We start from the raw sequence: 18,541 nt of genomic DNA, 5'->3' as shown, positions 1-18,541 counted from the left end.
CGTGCTTATTTGCTAAAGATCACTAAGAACACACAGTAACAGCGTGTCTCTGCAAGCTGATCATTAACAAAAAAATACCCCACACTACTGGCGAGTTTTTATCCCCATAATGTTCCATGAAGAGAACACTATAGTTACTTTCGTCGTTAAGTACATTCTTTCCTTTTTATCAGCATCCCAAAGAACAGTAATGAAACAGTCTAGGAGACCAGCAGCTACGCTTCTTGCTTGAAAAAACAACACAGTTAAGATACTGTCATGCACACATTTTCTGGATTTTCATAATGAACACTGAAGAATGCAGACAGTACTATTCTTGATAACAATTAGCAGACTAGGACACAATGTAACATTCCCTACCCTTTTTTGTTTGGATCTATATGAACACTTGGTTCAGTACCATGCAATTCTTTCATCTAAAAAAAGTAAATAAATAAGAAACAAATGAAGTTTTTCATTTTTTATACAATTTATTCAAAATTAAACAGGCAGTATCAGCTAAGGGCTTTTTTCTCATTTGCTATACTCATCATTTAACTTATTAATTTCTATCTTAGAGATTATTTAAGAACAGAGCTGTTAATTGAAGACAAACTGGAACTGACTGAAGCTTTCAATATCTAAGCCTAATACGTTAGTTTCCATACAATTTCTGTTCAGCAGGCTTCTCTGAGCAGTAAGAAGCAATACCATCTTTTGCTGGCTTTTGTTCTTATCTTGGCTGGATTTTCTTTTTTTTCCAGACACCTGGGTAAAGATGTTTTCACAACAGTGACTGGAAGGATGGCAATAATGCTTTCAGGATAACAGGATAATTTAAAAATAATTATACTCCTAAAAATCTGTTTTATTCTTAATTGCAGAAAACATTGGCTTTAGCTTTAAGTGGCCAGAACCTTAGGATAGTGTATATCTCTATAGATTTGAAAGTGATCGAAGTATTTACACAACAAGCTTATTTCCCTACTTTGTTCAGTGATATAATTGAATTTTTAGATGTTAACTAGATGTTAACTTTAACTAGATAGTATTTAAGTTGACTGAACTCCTTTACATTCTATTCATAACATATCAGTTTTAGTTATATTCTTACTCCAAGCTTTATTGTAGGCTCATCAAAACCACTGATGTTAAAGTTGTAGACATCATCCCTGTCAAACAGAGACACAGATCAGTTTTGTGATTGAATTAATGAAGGTTTCACAATGTCAGACAAGGGTAATCAGAAATTTAAATAACTACTTACATAATATGACCAGCAGTTATATTAAGAAAAGTAGTAGTTTTCAGGCTTTTATCCTGAACTTCTTCCTGTACGTATGTAAAAAATTAAATCAGTCAAATTTAGACTACGCATTCATACACACCGTCAAAAAGCATTTTCTTACTCATGAACATAGGGAAAACTTAGCAGCTGCTCCGACTTCCACTTGATTAGCAACAGAACAACATGGCAAAAGGGGACAAGAACTAGCTGAAACTAAATCTTTTAGAATTTATCTTCTGAGGCTATCAACAAAACCTCAGAATCACACCACATCCACACTCCTCTAACTAATTTCTGTGTCCTGGCTATTTACCATTTAAGAATTTAATAATCTCATATACTACAATATTTTTATCCTAACTATTTTGTATTGCCATGTTCAAAAGGACAGATTCAATTATATAATATATAAATTTTATATATATTAATTTGGGTTTCACTGGCTGATAGTCGCCTGTAAGAATATTACTCCCCAGAAGCAAATACATAAAAACTATTTTAAGTATGTATAGTTAGCACATAATAAGCATTAATATCTACGGATATTTAACATTCGGTGATATCTGTGAACTTTTGCTACCACCATATATATACATACATCTGGTATGAAAAAAATGTCAAACAAAAGCAATAACATATTACCTTAGAGACATAGGATTTATCTAAATGTGGCCTAAAAAATAAGGATAAATTTTGTTAAATGTTAATTAGAACATATGCATTAGAACACTGCTTATATAAATAAAACTGTTATCAACCACAACAAATTTATTGAGGCATTTAAATGGAAAACCAAGTGGATTAAAATAGATCAGCCCCTTTCATTTTTGTGCTCTAGAAATTTCCTTCCAGGTCACACAGCTATACTGCAGGTTCTGCGTGTCTTCCAAGTCCCTATCCAAAAGGCTGAAAAGATGACATAGCCTCACTATTCCAGTCCTTTGTCACACAATTAGAACCTACAATACTGAGCATGTAATTATATGTAAAGTGTATCTCCAAGCATCAGTTTCAGCAAGGTAAGACTAATTTTCTTATTTAAAAAACTGTCAAATATAAACTCTCTAACAGTCAACTGCCAGGGAGTACTAGGAACTTTAAATAATCATTAAATTGATGACTGAATTAAAGTATGACCCCCAAACTATGATAACAGGACAGAGATACCCAGCACTTGTGGTGCCCATGAGCTATCCCAGTTAAATTCTGTCGACAAGATGTGCTGCGAGTCAATGACTGAGAGACCACTGAACAGAGTTTGTAACAGCCTTTGTATTTATTTCGACTTCTGTAACTATTTGACTACGATTCTCCAGCTCTTCATTATAATAGGGTTTATCAGAAGTGGAAAATTCAGATGAAGCAGGATGCGTAACAACTGTAGACAGAGGAGTAGATCCCAAAGCCACATGCACACAAAGAACAAGCACAAGTGTAAGTACCTCACACCCTACCTGTTAAAACACAAGGAGTCTCTTGTTTTGATTTTCTCATCAGTCTTTATTTTATATCTGTCACTAATTTTACTAATCAGTGATTTTGTTGCATCTGTCACTTCATTAGAATTTGTTTTCTATAAAACAGAAAGTTTAATACTCAACTTTAAACCCATTCAACACAGGAGCAAAGCCGCAAAAAGAACAGGTCCCCAGCAAGCATCTAAACTTCATTAAATGCCTTCTAAACATACTAAGTCACATTCCTTTGAAAAACATTTTCCCTTGCATTGCCCAAATAGTGAGTAATAAATCATCAGTTTAGCAGATATTTTCTTTTAAATGTTGTGGTTTTGTGTACTATAACATTCGAAAGTGACTTAAGTGCAAGTCGGTGCTTGTTCAGGAAATATTTTTCTAAAAGATGATTTTTAAAAAGAAATTCAGAGTAAACAAATCCTAAACAGCTCACACTGAAAAAGTAAACAGTGAAGCTGACATTTAATTCACTTGGTATTAGTGAAAATTTGACTAGCGGAAAAAGACAAAATGTGAAAATTTGACAGATGTCTTAATTGCAAGTAAAAGAAATGAAGGTAAGAAACTCTCACCGTCTCAGATTGTTTTGAATTTGCAGTCTCTTTTCTACAAAGAACATCACGTTCCTCTTTTGTAAGATCAGTATGTAAAGATGTTTTGGACACTCTAGCTGAAAGAAATGTTTTAAATAATGTTTCAGTAGCAGTTTAAATATTTTTTCCCTTCTGTACTTAACAGTTTCAGTTCCAAATTATCAACACTCTGACTGTCCACTAAGTTTTTTGCAGTTTTGTTCTCTCATTGTATCAATTTCGGGTTTTTTTGTTTTCTTCTCTTCTTTTACTTCTTCATTTTTCTGGAGATATACTTCAAAAAAAAAAAAAATCAAGCCAAAAAGCATTGTTTCACAGTTCTTTCACTAACAATCCAAACTAATATCCCAGGGGGAGCACAGCTGTAGGCTAGAAATTAACCTGAAGCATTTTTAACACTAACAAAGTGTGAACATAACCTGGATGGGATGTATGTGCCAACGATAGATTTAGCTTTTGCCTGTCACCAGTTGTTATATTCTTCTTAGGAACAGAGCACGCTCTTTTTTTGTGTGTATTAGTTTTATCAAGAGAACACTCCAGAACTCCAGGCAACCTAAGAAAGATAATATAATCTTATTATCAGTGAATCGCAGAAAGTGATTCTTAATTATAATAAACATGCATCAAGTAGTAGAAAAATACTGATATCTTGCAAATATCAATGCATTTGGTACCTAAGCCTGCTACCACTGTTCAATTAACCTACGCACTGTAAAACAGCAAACCTTCAAAAACAACATATATTTTTATGTCAGCTTCAAAAAGGCAATAATATCCTATGCACTCATTAAATCTTCAACCAAGATAACTGTCAAGTCTACTGCTTTTTATGTCACAGTTCACTTATGTAAACCCATGTCATTTGTATTTTACCTTCTGATGTCATCTGAAAGAATGACTCTCCTTGTTGTTACTAAAGCCTACTTAAACTCCTGATCTTGCTAATGAGTACTATTTTCATAAACAGATTCACCAATTTAAAGTCTTTGATGAAGATAACAGTATTGTTCATGAACTAGCTTTAGCAAACACATATGAGAGCACTGGTTTGGTGCCATGAATTTCAGAATGAAAAAAAAAATGACTTCATAAAAGTGGCCTGACTTATAAAGCCAACAGTTCTCAATGCTACTCTCAGGGAAGGCAAGACAATTAAATTCTGGCATTTTCTGAAACTACGTAACAAAATTTCCATTCTGGCAATGCTTGAACATACTCCCCACAAAAAGTGACAACAGTGATTTGGTATTCTTCTTCAATACTTACAAAGGTTTGCTGCTTCTCCCTGCTGGCTGAGAATCAGGAACAATATCTAGCGCTTCATCTAAACGAGACATTAATTTGGTATCAATTATTATTACAAAAGAAATGGACAAAATTAAAATAATTTCAAATGTAAGGACTATCAACACTTGTAAAATACTTGCCTAAGGCTTGCTTTTGTGTGGCCCCATTTTCTGCCTCTTGCATCATTTCTAAAACTTCTTCAGCACTTACTTGCTACAGTGGGATAACACCCAAAATGAAAACATTAGCATAGGATTATAAACAGTATAACCTCACAAACTTGTATTTTCTCTAATAAAATACGAAATTCTTTTTTCATGTCATAGAAATGCTGATCCCAGTACCTGTCCAGGCAATTTTGCCTCATTTCTGATATTTGACTTCTTGATTTTCTGTTCCATTTCACAAAATCCATTGTCTACTGTACATTTTTGCCCACTCTAAAAGACATAATAAGTAACACTAAAATTACAATACATAAAAGCAGAAGTAGTAAACTTCTAGAAAGTAACACTTGAAATATTCTAACCTACACATTCTACACGTTGAAGCCTTTTTCTAAAGCATGGCTATATCAAAAAAAGCTTCAGAATCCAAGTCTGATATTTGACCTGAATCTGACCCAGAAAGGCATTTAGAACCAGAAAGAAAATAAAAATGTTATTTTGAAGTCTTTGTCCAACTGGAATAGAAGCAAAAATGCACATACTCTAAAGCAGTTCAGTGACACCTATGCATTGGCTTTGTTTGATTTCAGTAAATGCCCAATCAAGAATGCATTGAAACCAATGCTACAAATACTATCACTTGAAGAAACTACAGGTGAATGTATTTTGTGTTTTCAAGAGTTTTCAGCGTTGCATAATCAATTTGAGATTCTCTGCACTGTTCTTATATTATACACAAGAGAATTGTGGTTCTAGTAAAAGCAAGTTAACTGTGGGGTTAGAACCGATGAGTGAATATAAATTTTGGCTAATTTTTAAGAGTTCAGTTTGACTTCAGAGACATTAAACCTGAAATCCAGAAAACAAGAAAACATGCAATAAAGTAAAGCACACTATCTTCTAAAACTAAGTTGCTGACTGCAAAACTCGTACCTTTACAGTATGAATAATAAATAGATTAAAATAGAGATTAATGTTATTCTAAGTAAAAGACTTAGTTACAGATTATATGCATACTCCATTAGGTTCTTGATAGAAATTCTTTGTTCTGGTCCCATTTACTGCACTACTGTTAGACCTTTCAGCAGAGCTAATCATTTCCAAAGGTAATTTAAATCGTCCTTTACCAGGAGTGGCTGAAAACAAACCAGAGATATGTTAGAATTCTATGATCTCTTGTTATCATTATTGTGCTGCTTGTGACATCAGAGTTTTGCCCACAATCACATTTATTCCACAAACTTTAAAAATAATTGGCTAGCATTGACATATCTGATTACACCTCTTCTACAATTCCACCGATTTCAGTTAAGTTATGTGGAGGTTGAGTCCACAGACTGTGGATGCCTGGAGTTGAGCCATCCTTTTTACAGCCTGGCTCTAGTAGAAAACAGTTGGTCACATATTTGAAGATTTTACTCTGATATATTTTTGCTGGAACAGACTATGTGGTTAAGTTCCAAATAATAAAAGTTACAGAAGCTTTCTGTCTCGTTCCATCCTAATCTGAGAATACTTTCTTTTCTAGTCTCTGTCACTCTTAATTGTTACATGATACTTGGACATAGATAGCGAAGGATACTGAGGCACTTGAGACAGTTAAAGCAAGAAAATTACATTTGTTATGCTGTTCTACTTGTTTCTTTAGCCTTTACTGGTCTTGGTTTTACAAATTTCTCCCTTGTAGAAAGTACTAAGTATCTTCCTTAATCTTTTCTCTGTAAGAAGCGCTTTAACCTAAGCATCAGTAGTACTGGACCTGTGACTCAAACTTTCAGTGGATCCTGCCTTGCTCAGTAGCCACAAAATCAACTGCCCCTTGAAGAAACACATGCAGTTTCTAGATAAGTGCAAAATGAAGTGATAAGATGTACACATTAAAGAAAGCTGATTCTCCACTGCAACTGCTATAAAAGAATTAACTCCTGAGAATGCTTAAAACCAAGAGCATAAGATGCTCTTATAACCAAGAGAGATAACCAAGAGAGATGAAACACCTATGAATTAGGTCTCTTCTAATAAACTGCTGACTGCTCAGCTTGTTCCACCACAACCAGCATCAGTAAACCATAGGTGGCCTTCAGCAGCAGCTTCTATCCTGCATTGCACCTTTGGACCTAGTTTAAAATTTTCAAGTTTAAACCCCCTGCTAGGGAGATTTTATAAGGTCTACTTTTCATTCCCAGCTGTGCAAAAGATCACAGTTCATGCCTGTATTTCAAAGAATCTATAGCATATTTTTACTCTGAAAGTACTTCTAAACTTACATGTGTTAACAAATACCAGTGGACTCCTTGTGGAAAATCTTGTAGTTGCAGGAATAAGCACAGATGCTTCAGACACTTTCCTTTTACAAGATGCAGTTATCTTTAGGAAGAGAAAAAAATTGACCGTAATATACAAGTTTTAGAAAAATCTATTTCCCAGACTCCTTTGATACTTTCTCTTATTGAAATGGCAATCTTTGTTGCTGCACACAATGTAATGTGATTTTATACAGCTCCATTTTAAGAGCAGGCTAACCAAAATAATAAAATTATACAATACTTAAAACTAATGTTTTTCAACTAAGATCAGTGATTGTTGTTTTCTAAACTAATTCCACAAAGCATGGACAAATCCAGTTCCTTGTTAACAAAGTAACCAAGATGATTCACAGGATTTTCCGTAAAGCTATCACATAAGCTATAAACCAGCAGAGCCTCAGGAACAGGTTTATAAGACTACCACTAATAGTCCATGCACTGCATGCCTGTTGCACAATGAAGACACGGTTTCCCACACGCTGAGCATATCTGTAGTTAGCCCTAATACAATCATAATAGAGTTACAACCGTAGAGTGGGGCAAAAGAAACACCAGGCTTAATTAACTGGGCTCTAACTTTATGTCATAAAATATGATAAATATGTACATTGACTTGTATTTTTGATACACACTTCTGTTTTGATAATGCTACTCACCGCAGAGGAACTACCTCTGTGTTTTTCTTGACTGTTACGTTTATTCAGAGCCCTCGAAGTTCCAGGAAATTGCTGGGTTCTGTACTTACTGACTTTCTCCTCTTCTTCACATTTGTCTTCCAAACATGGTGACAACTGACTTTCTGGTATTAGAACCTATATAATATTTTGGATTTTTAGGTTTTTTTGTACAATATTTGTACTTTATTATGTTTAATATTTATACAAACACACAGAGTAATTTTTTTACCCTAAGTAAGGCATCCCTCACCGTAGATTTTGATAAAACTTCAGAGTTCATATACTTTTGAAAAGTTTAAAAGAGTTTGAAAAGCATCTAATCTAACTTCCCCTGCATATATTTTTCTGAAGTATTCTATGATATTAATATCTCCCAAGTATACAATACATACTTACTATAAAACACTTAAATGGTTTTAGAGTTATCTTTACTTAGTGGCATTTAGAAGTATTTGGTTTTATTGTGAATGATCATACTTTAGGTAATAACCAGACTAAATACAAAACCCAAGAAAACAACCATCTCAGCTTGCTGAAGTAAAATACCTGTGATCCGCTTTCATCAAAGATGACATGTACAGTTGTTTTGGCAATTGATGCAGTCTGCTTCTTACTAAAGCCCTATAAAGTGAGTAACCATCTATGTAAAACTGCCCTCATTTTTCTTTTTTTAAACAAGAAAGAGAAAGAAAATATTTAAGCTTGAGATCACAAGTGACTGAAATCAGGTTATAGGGGAAAACAGTTATTGTCTCATAGCAGCTCCGTTCCTCATGAATTGCTCCATGTTCAAGGCAAAGCAGTTTGTTGCAAGCAGTAAGGAATAACTTACGGCTTGCTAAAATATTTTGGTAAATAGGTAAATTCATAAGAATGGTAAGCATACTGCAACATGGGATTGCTAAGGAATCATTTCTGAAAGATTTTCATATTTGTAAGCTTCCAAATCATGGTATGGAAAATTACATATGCAAAACTTGACATTAAGCTATAGTGGTCCCTTTGCAGCCAGTTAATTTTGTTAACAGTACATTTTGAATCTTAAGAGTCATAGAAGCAGGTCTGAGAAGACCTTTAAGATCATCAAGTCCAACCATTAACCCAACACTGCCAATTTCACCACTAAACCAAGTCCTTAGGCACAACATCTACACATCTTTTAAATCCCTCCAGGAATTAAAAAAAAAATTAAAAAAAATCAACCACTTCCCTCTTCCAATCCCTGACAACCCTTTTGGTGAATTAATATTTCCTGGTGAATTAATATTTATTAGGCACCTAAGCCTCCCCTCCTGCAATTTCAGGCCAAGCATAACACGCTGTGGGAGAAATGTTGTTCTGTAGCAGCAATGTAATGAGAAACTCCAGGAATAAACAGACACCAATAATCACAGCTGTATTGACATTTCTACACCAATGAAACATTTAGTTTGAATCAATAAAAAATATTCAAAAAGGTGTTTAAATCTTACCTTACATTTACTAAAACCATAAATCTTTGTGGTTACATCTTTGACGTCCAAAATAGAATCAAAATATAAAGAAAATGTCTTTCCTTCTCTATTACCCACATTCATTGGGCTTTTTAGATCTATTGTTAACAATTTCTTTGAATCTTTTTCTGGACAAAAACAAAATTTGAAAAGTAGTTTCATTACCATTTAACATCACATATGATGTTTGGATGCACAGGAAACAATAGCTGAACTGAAAAATATAAATAAGATCTACATTTTCTTTCATTCAGTCTAACCTACAATAAATTTTATGTCAAACAATTGAAGATTCAGTCTTTCAGAAATACTTATTCTGTAAATTATCGTATAGAATTTTCTTTGAAGTTTATTTACTATAGCTGCAGCCAAACTATATTTACAAAACTACTGTAACTACATTAAAAGGAACATTACTAAATATCATTGCCTTGTGCCTTATTTTGCATTGAAATAACTATAAAACATTATTTTAAAATTATTTTTAGAAACTCATACCTGCATGCCTAAAATGCAAATGTGACTGCAGTGCAATTTTATTCCTGACAGTACCTATAATATTTTAAATGGGAGTTCTGCTTTGCTGAGAATTGAGTCAGTACCACAGTCAGGATTTATCAATTTGAAAATCCAAGTTAGCACGTAACAAAAGGTCACATTTCAGAGTGCCGATACCTTCAAGGCTGTACAAGTCCACTGCTTCTTCTGGTATAATGACTGTTTCCCACTGATGATCCTTTATGAAAAATACGTATTTTTAAAGCTAGGAAAGCACTATATTACAATTAAATGAAGTGCAGTGATCAGAAAGTTATTCAGCAAGGACAAATTTTCTACTTTTTAATTCCTCAGTTACAAGGAGTGACAATGAACATACGCTCCATTGATAACAATAAACAAGGTTTCAGAAGAGCTTTGGTAGAGATATTGATCTGAACAGCTGAGTCATCTACCATAATTTTAACTTTGATTTTGTAAATGGCTTTTTGTTCACGTGTGCATATCTTAACCTGTTCACAATCAGTGTTAGAAAGTCATTACTTTGAAATTGTTTGATTGAAATATGTACACCAAATCTAGAGTGTACACTCCGCACTACAGACATACACAACTTCCATACATTGATGGGGGGAAGCAACTTTGATACACTTGAAAGAATGTGCATGTACTGCCTCAGAACGATCTAGTAATAGTATGACACACAAAATATAGCTTACTGCATCATCTGCTGCCACGTAGAAAGATATACTGCTGCTGCCAACATTGAAATCAATCCAAAACTCTTCAAGATTTTCATCCAATGGTATCTGTAGCTAAAAGAAAAAAATACGATAAGAGAGTAAGATGTGACAGCAAAGATTTATACCAGCTAACGGGTTTGGTGTTATAGCCTGACAAACTTTAAATACGTGCACATCTGTACACTGACATAAATTGTTTTCAAACTTGATTCTTATTTTTTCTTTAGAAGGCAGTGAAATTTCTTTAGCTGCATAAATGACAAATCTGTGGATATGTGATTAAGCCTGTGACCTACCTCGCATTTATCAAGAGCAGCTGATAAACACGGATATGTAAAAACCCTATAAGAAAAGGATATTTTGTCAAGTATTCTAAAATGCTGTATATAATTTTGCACACCTTAACACAACAACTAGACTGTTGCACACAAAGCTTGCATGCTTTAGAGATTAAGAAATCACAGCAACCAAAAGAGCAGTCACTTGGACTGTACCTCTTCCCCAGAGAGGATAACGTGAAATTTTATATACCCTCATAATTAAAGTAGTGGAATGGTATCCAAACTGAATACCCACCTGATATAAAGACATACCAGGCAATTCTCTGCTACCAAGACATATAAAAGTAGCATGCAGAGCACATGATTATATAGATAAAAAAGAAGCTCGCAATATTTTTAAAATATCTTAACTCTGCGTGTTTCCTTGACTTAATACCACAGCTATATTAGTCTTATTTGCTTGTATGATTTTATCTCAGAGTTTCTAAAAGCAGGTTCTGTGATACAGAGGTTACTTCTAACAAATCGGCATAAAATCCAAAAAATGAAAATAATATGTTTAAAAATATTTCAGTTTTACCTTCTTTTGTCTCCAAGCATGCCATTCACTTGGTTAAGAAATTTTCTGCAATCCTATTAAGACACAGAAATTTCTTAAAGCGCTGTAAACCAAAAACTTACTTCCCTGGAAATATTTTTCATGACTGACTTACTGTTTCAAACTCGGAATCTTTTATTCCTTTAAATGCACTGGACACAAACTCCATGGAAAACCACTCACATGCCAGTTCTCCTCTTTGTTTCTCTGGTATCATTCTGCATAAGGCTTCAGTAATAGCTACTTGCAGGTCATAGTCTACAGCACAATACATTTACAGGAATAGCAGTTTTAAAGATACTACTGATGTGAGAAAAACATTACTCTGCAGGAAACATAACCAGTGCTGAACGTTTCATATTACATATCACATTATACCCAAATACATCGGGATAAAGAATATATAGATAAAGAACTAGGAGAATAAGGATGACTAAATAACTCAAGTTTCAAAATGAAGTTTCAACCCAACTTTCAAGGAACATCAGAGCAATATTAGGCATACGGGAGAGGAAGTTTTCAGCTTTCCCCTGACTAAACTGGGAAATTGCTGGGTCCCAAAGTGATCCCTGTGAGAATTTGTAGTACTACTAGACAACACTAGCAGTTTACTGTCTTCTAAGACAGACTTCCTTATGAGCTTTTGCTATTTTAAAACTTACTAGAGAAGGACCGAAAAGTTCAAAGAATAAACTGCGTACATCAGAAATTTTCCTGTTTGCAAATTGTTTTCATGCATATTTGTACTTTTCAGAGGACTGCAATCACAACACTCTACAGCTTCTAAATGCCTTCTCTGCAGTTTTTTTAGCCTGCATGCACTTTTTAAGAAGCACAATTTTCAAGTGTCATGCTCACCTCCAGCATCTAAAATTCTCCTCCCCATGTTACTCCTGCCAAAAAAAGTAAAATTTCATCAAAATATGACAGCAACAAAAAGCATAGAAGAAAAGTTTATTTAATTAAAAGCTTTTAATGTATGAGATGAAACGCCAATTCCACTGAACTACCAGACTTCAAAGATGTAAGCTGGTTATGCTAAGGACAGACATCTGAAAGTACTACTGGGGTAACAAATCACCCAATATATATAATTTTTAGTCTATTTTTTGAAATGCTGTAAAAAAAAATCCCGACATGACTAGCTTATCCTTCCAGGGACTATTTCACTGCGCTTTACACACTAAGATGAGGAGAACCCTAACTGAGATCAGCTAAGAAGTAAATTTAGGCTTGTAATGGAGAATAACCTATGTGAATACCTGTCTACAGCCACTACCACTGGCAACACAATACTAAAAGCAAAAACAAGTTAAACAGCAAACAAACTGCACGCATTATAATGGACCTTAGTAAAACTTGGTTTTCCAGCTATACAAATGATGTAATGACACAAAAATCACACTGAAGATTACTTACATGACAACCAACATATCCTTTGTAGAAAATATCTTCTTCCTGGCATCTCGAGGTATATTGTTAAGCATCAAATTAAGTTTCCTTATTACCTAAGAAGAGTAGAAAAAGGGAGTAGGACTACATACAGAAGTTAAGTTATTTTTATTGTGAGCCTTTGAAACATATTTCATGCCAAGGAAGAAAATAACATGCTTAAATAATTGCAAATTAAGAAAACACAATGAGTTCTACCTGCCTCTTAAATGGTTCTTACATTGATATAACTACCTCAATCTCTATAAACTACATTAGCTTTAATGTGAACATCAGTTGTTAAAGCGTGATGTTTCTTATTTGCAGATTTAAACACTGAGTAAAAACATTCAAAGCTAGAATTCTGTCTGCAGCTGATAGCTGACCTAAAGTGTACCTTAAATTTGCATTAAAAAGGCTTTCCTTTGGCAATGTAGCCTTTGCAGAAGAAATTTTTATAAAAAGAATTTAAAAAAACCCAACAACCCAAAGTTGCTAAAATAAATAGGAGAAATTTGCAGTATAATGGAAGGTATACAAATCTCCTGCTAACATCTAAGGAATTTACAACCAATAATCTTAAACCTATTAGTAGCAGTTATGACACAGCATATTATTTCTTACGCTGATATACAACTTTCCTACCAGAACCTTCATACCACTACTTTGTAATTTACTATACAAAACAAAATTATAGGTCAGTAATCTGAGAAAAAAAACCAACATGTCAACAACAAACATTCACGGAGAAACATTAAATCATCCTTCTGGTACTAGAGCACTAGAATATCCTCTTTTCTTTGTACCATCTGTACAGTTAAATTACTATCTTCACAGAGTCTGTTAAACCACTAGCCAGAAAACTTAGAAAGAAGAATGTTTACCTCCTGCTGAACATAAATATTAATTCTTGAATCAGCGATGAGGGTGCATGTTCTCAGAACAAAGTTTTCTAGTATTTGCATTTTACCTAATGAACACGAAAACAACAAAGTTACCAAAAGTGTATTAGGCTGACCCCTCATCCGCATTTGGAAAAAGGTTCATTTTATTTAGAAATAAACTGCAGTGTTCCTTTCTTTCTGTATAGAACTACTGATTTTTAAAAATAAACATTCTTGGCTTCATGGTTAAATGCAAGACGGAACAGTTACTTTATAGCAGTTAATTTATAGCAAATACATCTTTTTGTGATGTTTCTATTGTTATGCATGACTACAGAAGTCCTCCGGGTACAAGATGATCATTTTAAAACTATAATTGGACCCACTGTAAAACATTGCTTTCTGAGATATAATTCAGATCCCAGAATTTATCTTCCCAGGGACAAGGAAATGAATCTTTCCTTTTGATCATCCAGCATAATGGTCTGCAGTGACTTTCTACCTAGTGCTGAGCTGAAAGGTAAGAGTAGCGTGATATTCGTGATAACAAGGTCATTAAAGGACTACTGTGCTGTGCTGAGCTATGACAGTAGCTTGGAAACAATGTTCTTTTTAGGAAAAAGTTCAGTTGCTATCTGTGAGGAGGCTAGACTATCCTGTTTTGTTATTACTGATATTGGCAAGTTACAAGGAAATTTGTCAGTAGAGAAACCTCAAAGTAAACAAAGTTACAGCTGACATTCAAGCTTTTTTTCACATGCATAAGAAAGGTGCTCCTTCCTGCACAGAACAGCTGTCTTGAGGATAAGCCCTTTTCCATTACAAATTTATTAGCCATATAGATCTGGTAGCACATCTACAGTAGATCAAGAAACTTCATACCACCCTCATATCAAATGTTTTTTCTCATAACTACTTTGCCTTAAGATGTCTCTAGAAGTAATAGGAGTTATTTTAACACTGATAACTTTACAATGTCTCTTTAAGAACGCTATCATAACCAATGTACTCCTTTTTAAACTCACCTTCAGGTCTGCTATCACATATAGCCTACAATAAAAAAACAAAATAAACCAAATCTCATCATTTAGATACTGTAAACATTACAGCGTTAAAATACAGGTAATATGTACCTAAAGCAAGTAATCAAAAAGCATTTAAGACTTTAAAATTACTTCCTCTTCAATGAGGAACATAAGAGACTTCTTCTAATACCAAACATGGTTCCCTAAAACCTACATGTCAGTTAAATTTATGGAAATTATTTCCCCAATGACAAAAAAATTGTAGGAACAGAAAGAAAACTCACAGATCTTATAAACTTAGAGTCCTGGGATTAGCATTCCATTAGTTCATGTAATCAAAATTAGATCAAGATGACTTTTTTGTTCATTGGAAACTTAGAATTTTAAAACCTCCTAAAATGTATTTCATTACGCTGATAATGAACAGAAAACAAGTATGAATACAGGCAAACTATCAAAAAATATTGATAATGTATTTCAGAAATCACTGCAACATTAACTCGAGGATATGAAATGAAATACATTTGAAAGTCTTTTTGTTGCTAAGCCAGTAATAACTATTTTGACAAATACACAAAATGTATTTTATTAAAAATACATTTTTACCAGCAAGATGTTGAAGAAATCTTCAGCCAGATTTGTAAGCATTTCATTCTTCTCATTTCCTCTGAGGATAAAAATTCCTTTTACCTTTTCAAACCAATTAACCATGTAAAGGGGAAAAAAGAAAAAAAAAAAAGAGTAAATTTATTTTAATAGCATGACAAAGGACAACAGTTTGTATTGTGCTTAAGAAAAAATATATAAATTACACAAAGATTAAAACAATAGCAACAATGTGCCACTCTGCTGAACATATTTTAGGCCCAAACTGAAATTTTCACTCACACTAAAGCAATGTAGCTGATTTTAAGCTAACGTAAGCAATTCCTGTAGCTTGAGTTTCCAATACAAAAGCTAGAATTCTACTTCTACAACTGCCATCACAGAAAAAAGAGCTGAAAACGGATAATGGCTGAATGAAAAACTGTATTTGTAGGTATGAACATAAGCAAGAAGTTATCACCACATTATCTTTAAATAAATTACTTGAGAAGGCAATAAGAGTAACACTCATCTGACATTGCCATTAATTTTCTTCAGTGAAATCTCTGGCGAAAGCAATAACAAAACGGTGTCTGTTTTGCAGTATATAAACTACACTGAGTTAAAAATTATTAAGGCATTTAACATGCTGGTTGAAACAATACAAAATAATCAGAAAAACACCATGACCTGTTGAAAGAACAGGGACAATATTGCTTTTACTAATACTAACAAAAACATTGCACCAGGAAATTCCAATTCCTACTCAAAAAAAACTATGTAACAAGCTCATATAAAAAGATATCATGTTGTTGTAACTGCTGCATGCATAATTTGCAAAACCTTCACTGTGGTAGAGCAGCATCACTTTAAAGGGAGCCACTTGTCAAAGAACGTTTATAACTGAACGTTTGTTGCAAAGTTACGAGTAATTCTTAATTCAGGAACCACCAAGGACCAAATCAAACACTAAGCTGTTCAGCACTAAAGCATTACTTATGAATGCTTTATTCTTTTTTTTTTCAAGTATGCTTTATGATTTTACTTATCCTTCCAATAAGACCGTATTTTATCATTGCTGGGAGCCCATCTTCTCCTGCTATGCTGATTTTTTCCCCACATTTCTGAATAGAATTTAGTAAAGTGGAAACGCTTTTGACTTCTTGTTTGCCAAGTTCCTGAAATTGAAATTATAACATCAACTTTAGTGTACAGTTCTAGAAGAACCTGCATTTAATTAATTAGATATCTTTGTGTTCTCAAAAGCCACCTCAATTGCAGCTTAAAGTAAGAGATTTCATTCTTAAATTTTATTTTAGTTTTTCAAACCAACTGCTTCTATAAACCAAAAAAATCTTTTTCAGTCTATTACAATAACAGTGCAGATGATTCTGATTAAATAAGTACATTACCTGACACAGAAGCTTGTCTAATTTGTTGACAAACTGTTTGCTGCATTTGTGAGAGATATTTTCATCATCTTCTGTCACCAGAAATTGTTCTAATAATTGGAAATCTTTTTTTCTTGAAGCTTCATCAATTAACTTTTCAAGCTGTCAAAAATATAAGAAATCACATTAACTGTACTACTGTATGCTTAACACTGATACTGTTCCAAAAAGATTTAACATAGGTTTTACACAATCATATGATGCAGTCTAAGCAAATATTCTGAATCACAAAATCATTACATGTAAAATGTGAAGTACAGAACACGATATCTAATATATTAATAATACAAATACTTAGTCACTGAATTTTTCATTATTTGCCCATTTTCCTTAACTGTTTTCTCTTCGCTCAAATTGCAAATAAATGCTTACATAAATGCTGATTATGCTAATATCCTTCCATTAGTACATTTAATATTTTGCATTTCTATGTTATCTATCGCTGACTTTAAAAGATATATTGATATCCTTGAAGACTACTGCCTTCCTCAGCTATTTTGCCACTCTATTCTTTCTAAGTCAATTATAACCAGATTTCAACATTTTCTCCTTAAGTACCATCCCAACTGATTAATGTGTGTCAAATGTGTATGATTTATTTTCATCGGTAATAATTTCCACTTACTCTTGCTTTCTATCCAGCTACTTAGCACTAACCTATGTCAAAGGAACATTTCTTTCCACCGAATTCTTTGACACACTGCAAACTTTATTTGTAATTAAATACCAGAAGGAGTTCTTTAAGCTAGTAATTAAAACATTCAATTCTAATACCTTGGTCCACCAGCACATACCTGCATCTCCTTCCTGGCTGCCATTTTTGCAATTCATCTACTCAGCTGCATAAGAAGGGAACAATCATCACTTGACCAAAACACAATTCACTGACATAGACTTCAAATAGGTTTTGCAAAGGCATCAGTAATCAGTCAATATAATTACAAATTCCCAAATCTCTCACTAGTATAAACAGTATTTAAGAATTAATATTTAAGAAATTGAACTAACTGAGGAAATAAGGAAACATCCTTAGATGGATAGAGAATTGCTGAAATTAAAAAAGCAAAAGGAACCATCAGCTTCAGCATTGGAGGCACAGAAGGTGCTGCAGTGAACTCTCAGCATTTCTCAGAAAGAAAAGTGCATGAAAATAGACAATTATGCCATCAACACCAGATTATTTAGGTAAGTCTACAGAACTCCAGAAGGGCCTCAATTATAAAATAGTAAATTAAATCATCTAAGAAACGTGGTAAATGCACACAGGAAAAAAGCCTTCTTAATTACACATACAGCAATGGTCTCAGAAGATGACAGTTACCACCAAGAAGTAAGATATTGAAATCAGTTTTCTGAAAACATTGTCTTAATCCTCAAAAGCAAACAAAAAAATTTGAGAATTTTTTTTTTTTTAAAATAAACATTTCCACACTTTGTACAAACTGATCTACATCGGCCAATCCACCATGCACAGCACTGGTCTTCCCCTTCCCAGAAATTACATAGAATTAGGTAAAACAAAGGGAAATAATGATTAAAAACAGGGAATGATTTTTGCAGAACTGAGCACACAGCACAGTCACTTCTGTACTCCTCAGCAATTGAGACACCAAGGGCAGGGTGGGGGTTTTATTACTCTTTTTCCAATACAAGAAAGCAATGGCCTACGCTGCAGCCTTTGCTGACGCCTCACAGCCCTGTCTCCTCCCTAGTCAGAGCACAGAACCCTCTTCCAAGTGCCTCCTTCTCGATGAGGGAGCGAGCCCTCCGCCCTCGA

At 33.8% G+C, this 18,541-nt stretch overlaps 1 protein-coding gene across 1 annotated transcript in view; it reads right to left on the bottom strand.

The window, feature by feature from the left end:
- The window catches only part of SYCP2 (synaptonemal complex protein 2), a 29,931-nt gene extending 11,812 nt beyond the window's left edge, over positions 1 to 18,119 (bottom strand). Inside the window, exons 1-28 of the mRNA XM_054081133.1 lie at positions 17,559 to 18,119; positions 16,726 to 16,866; positions 16,363 to 16,491; positions 15,335 to 15,439; positions 14,729 to 14,753; positions 13,704 to 13,789; positions 12,808 to 12,896; positions 12,247 to 12,281; positions 11,504 to 11,646; positions 11,371 to 11,423; positions 10,806 to 10,851; positions 10,486 to 10,581; positions 9,944 to 10,004; positions 9,248 to 9,396; positions 8,322 to 8,396; positions 7,755 to 7,910; positions 7,060 to 7,159; positions 5,810 to 5,928; positions 4,970 to 5,065; positions 4,766 to 4,838; positions 4,605 to 4,662; positions 3,755 to 3,891; positions 3,315 to 3,412; positions 2,722 to 2,840; positions 1,910 to 1,940; positions 1,247 to 1,311; positions 1,094 to 1,151; positions 361 to 416 (exon numbers count right to left, since the gene is read on the bottom strand). Coding sequence (XP_053937108.1) covers positions 361 to 416; positions 1,094 to 1,151; positions 1,247 to 1,311; positions 1,910 to 1,940; positions 2,722 to 2,840; positions 3,315 to 3,412; positions 3,755 to 3,891; positions 4,605 to 4,662; positions 4,766 to 4,838; positions 4,970 to 5,065; positions 5,810 to 5,928; positions 7,060 to 7,159; positions 7,755 to 7,910; positions 8,322 to 8,396; positions 9,248 to 9,396; positions 9,944 to 10,004; positions 10,486 to 10,581; positions 10,806 to 10,851; positions 11,371 to 11,423; positions 11,504 to 11,646; positions 12,247 to 12,281; positions 12,808 to 12,896; positions 13,704 to 13,789; positions 14,729 to 14,753; positions 15,335 to 15,439; positions 16,363 to 16,491; positions 16,726 to 16,866; positions 17,559 to 17,582 — 2,423 coding nt within the window. The 5' untranslated portion in view covers positions 17,583 to 18,119. The remainder of the gene's footprint in view (positions 1 to 360; positions 417 to 1,093; positions 1,152 to 1,246; positions 1,312 to 1,909; positions 1,941 to 2,721; positions 2,841 to 3,314; positions 3,413 to 3,754; positions 3,892 to 4,604; positions 4,663 to 4,765; positions 4,839 to 4,969; positions 5,066 to 5,809; positions 5,929 to 7,059; positions 7,160 to 7,754; positions 7,911 to 8,321; positions 8,397 to 9,247; positions 9,397 to 9,943; positions 10,005 to 10,485; positions 10,582 to 10,805; positions 10,852 to 11,370; positions 11,424 to 11,503; positions 11,647 to 12,246; positions 12,282 to 12,807; positions 12,897 to 13,703; positions 13,790 to 14,728; positions 14,754 to 15,334; positions 15,440 to 16,362; positions 16,492 to 16,725; positions 16,867 to 17,558) is intronic.
- Between the last annotated feature and the right edge of the window lie 422 nt (positions 18,120 to 18,541).

The sequence above is a fragment of the Cuculus canorus genome, chromosome 16 (genome assembly GCF_017976375.1).
Source record: "Cuculus canorus isolate bCucCan1 chromosome 16, bCucCan1.pri, whole genome shotgun sequence".
In the NCBI taxonomy this organism is placed as follows: domain Eukaryota; kingdom Metazoa; phylum Chordata; class Aves; order Cuculiformes; family Cuculidae; genus Cuculus; species Cuculus canorus.
This window is presented reverse-complemented; position numbering and strand designations above follow the sequence as displayed.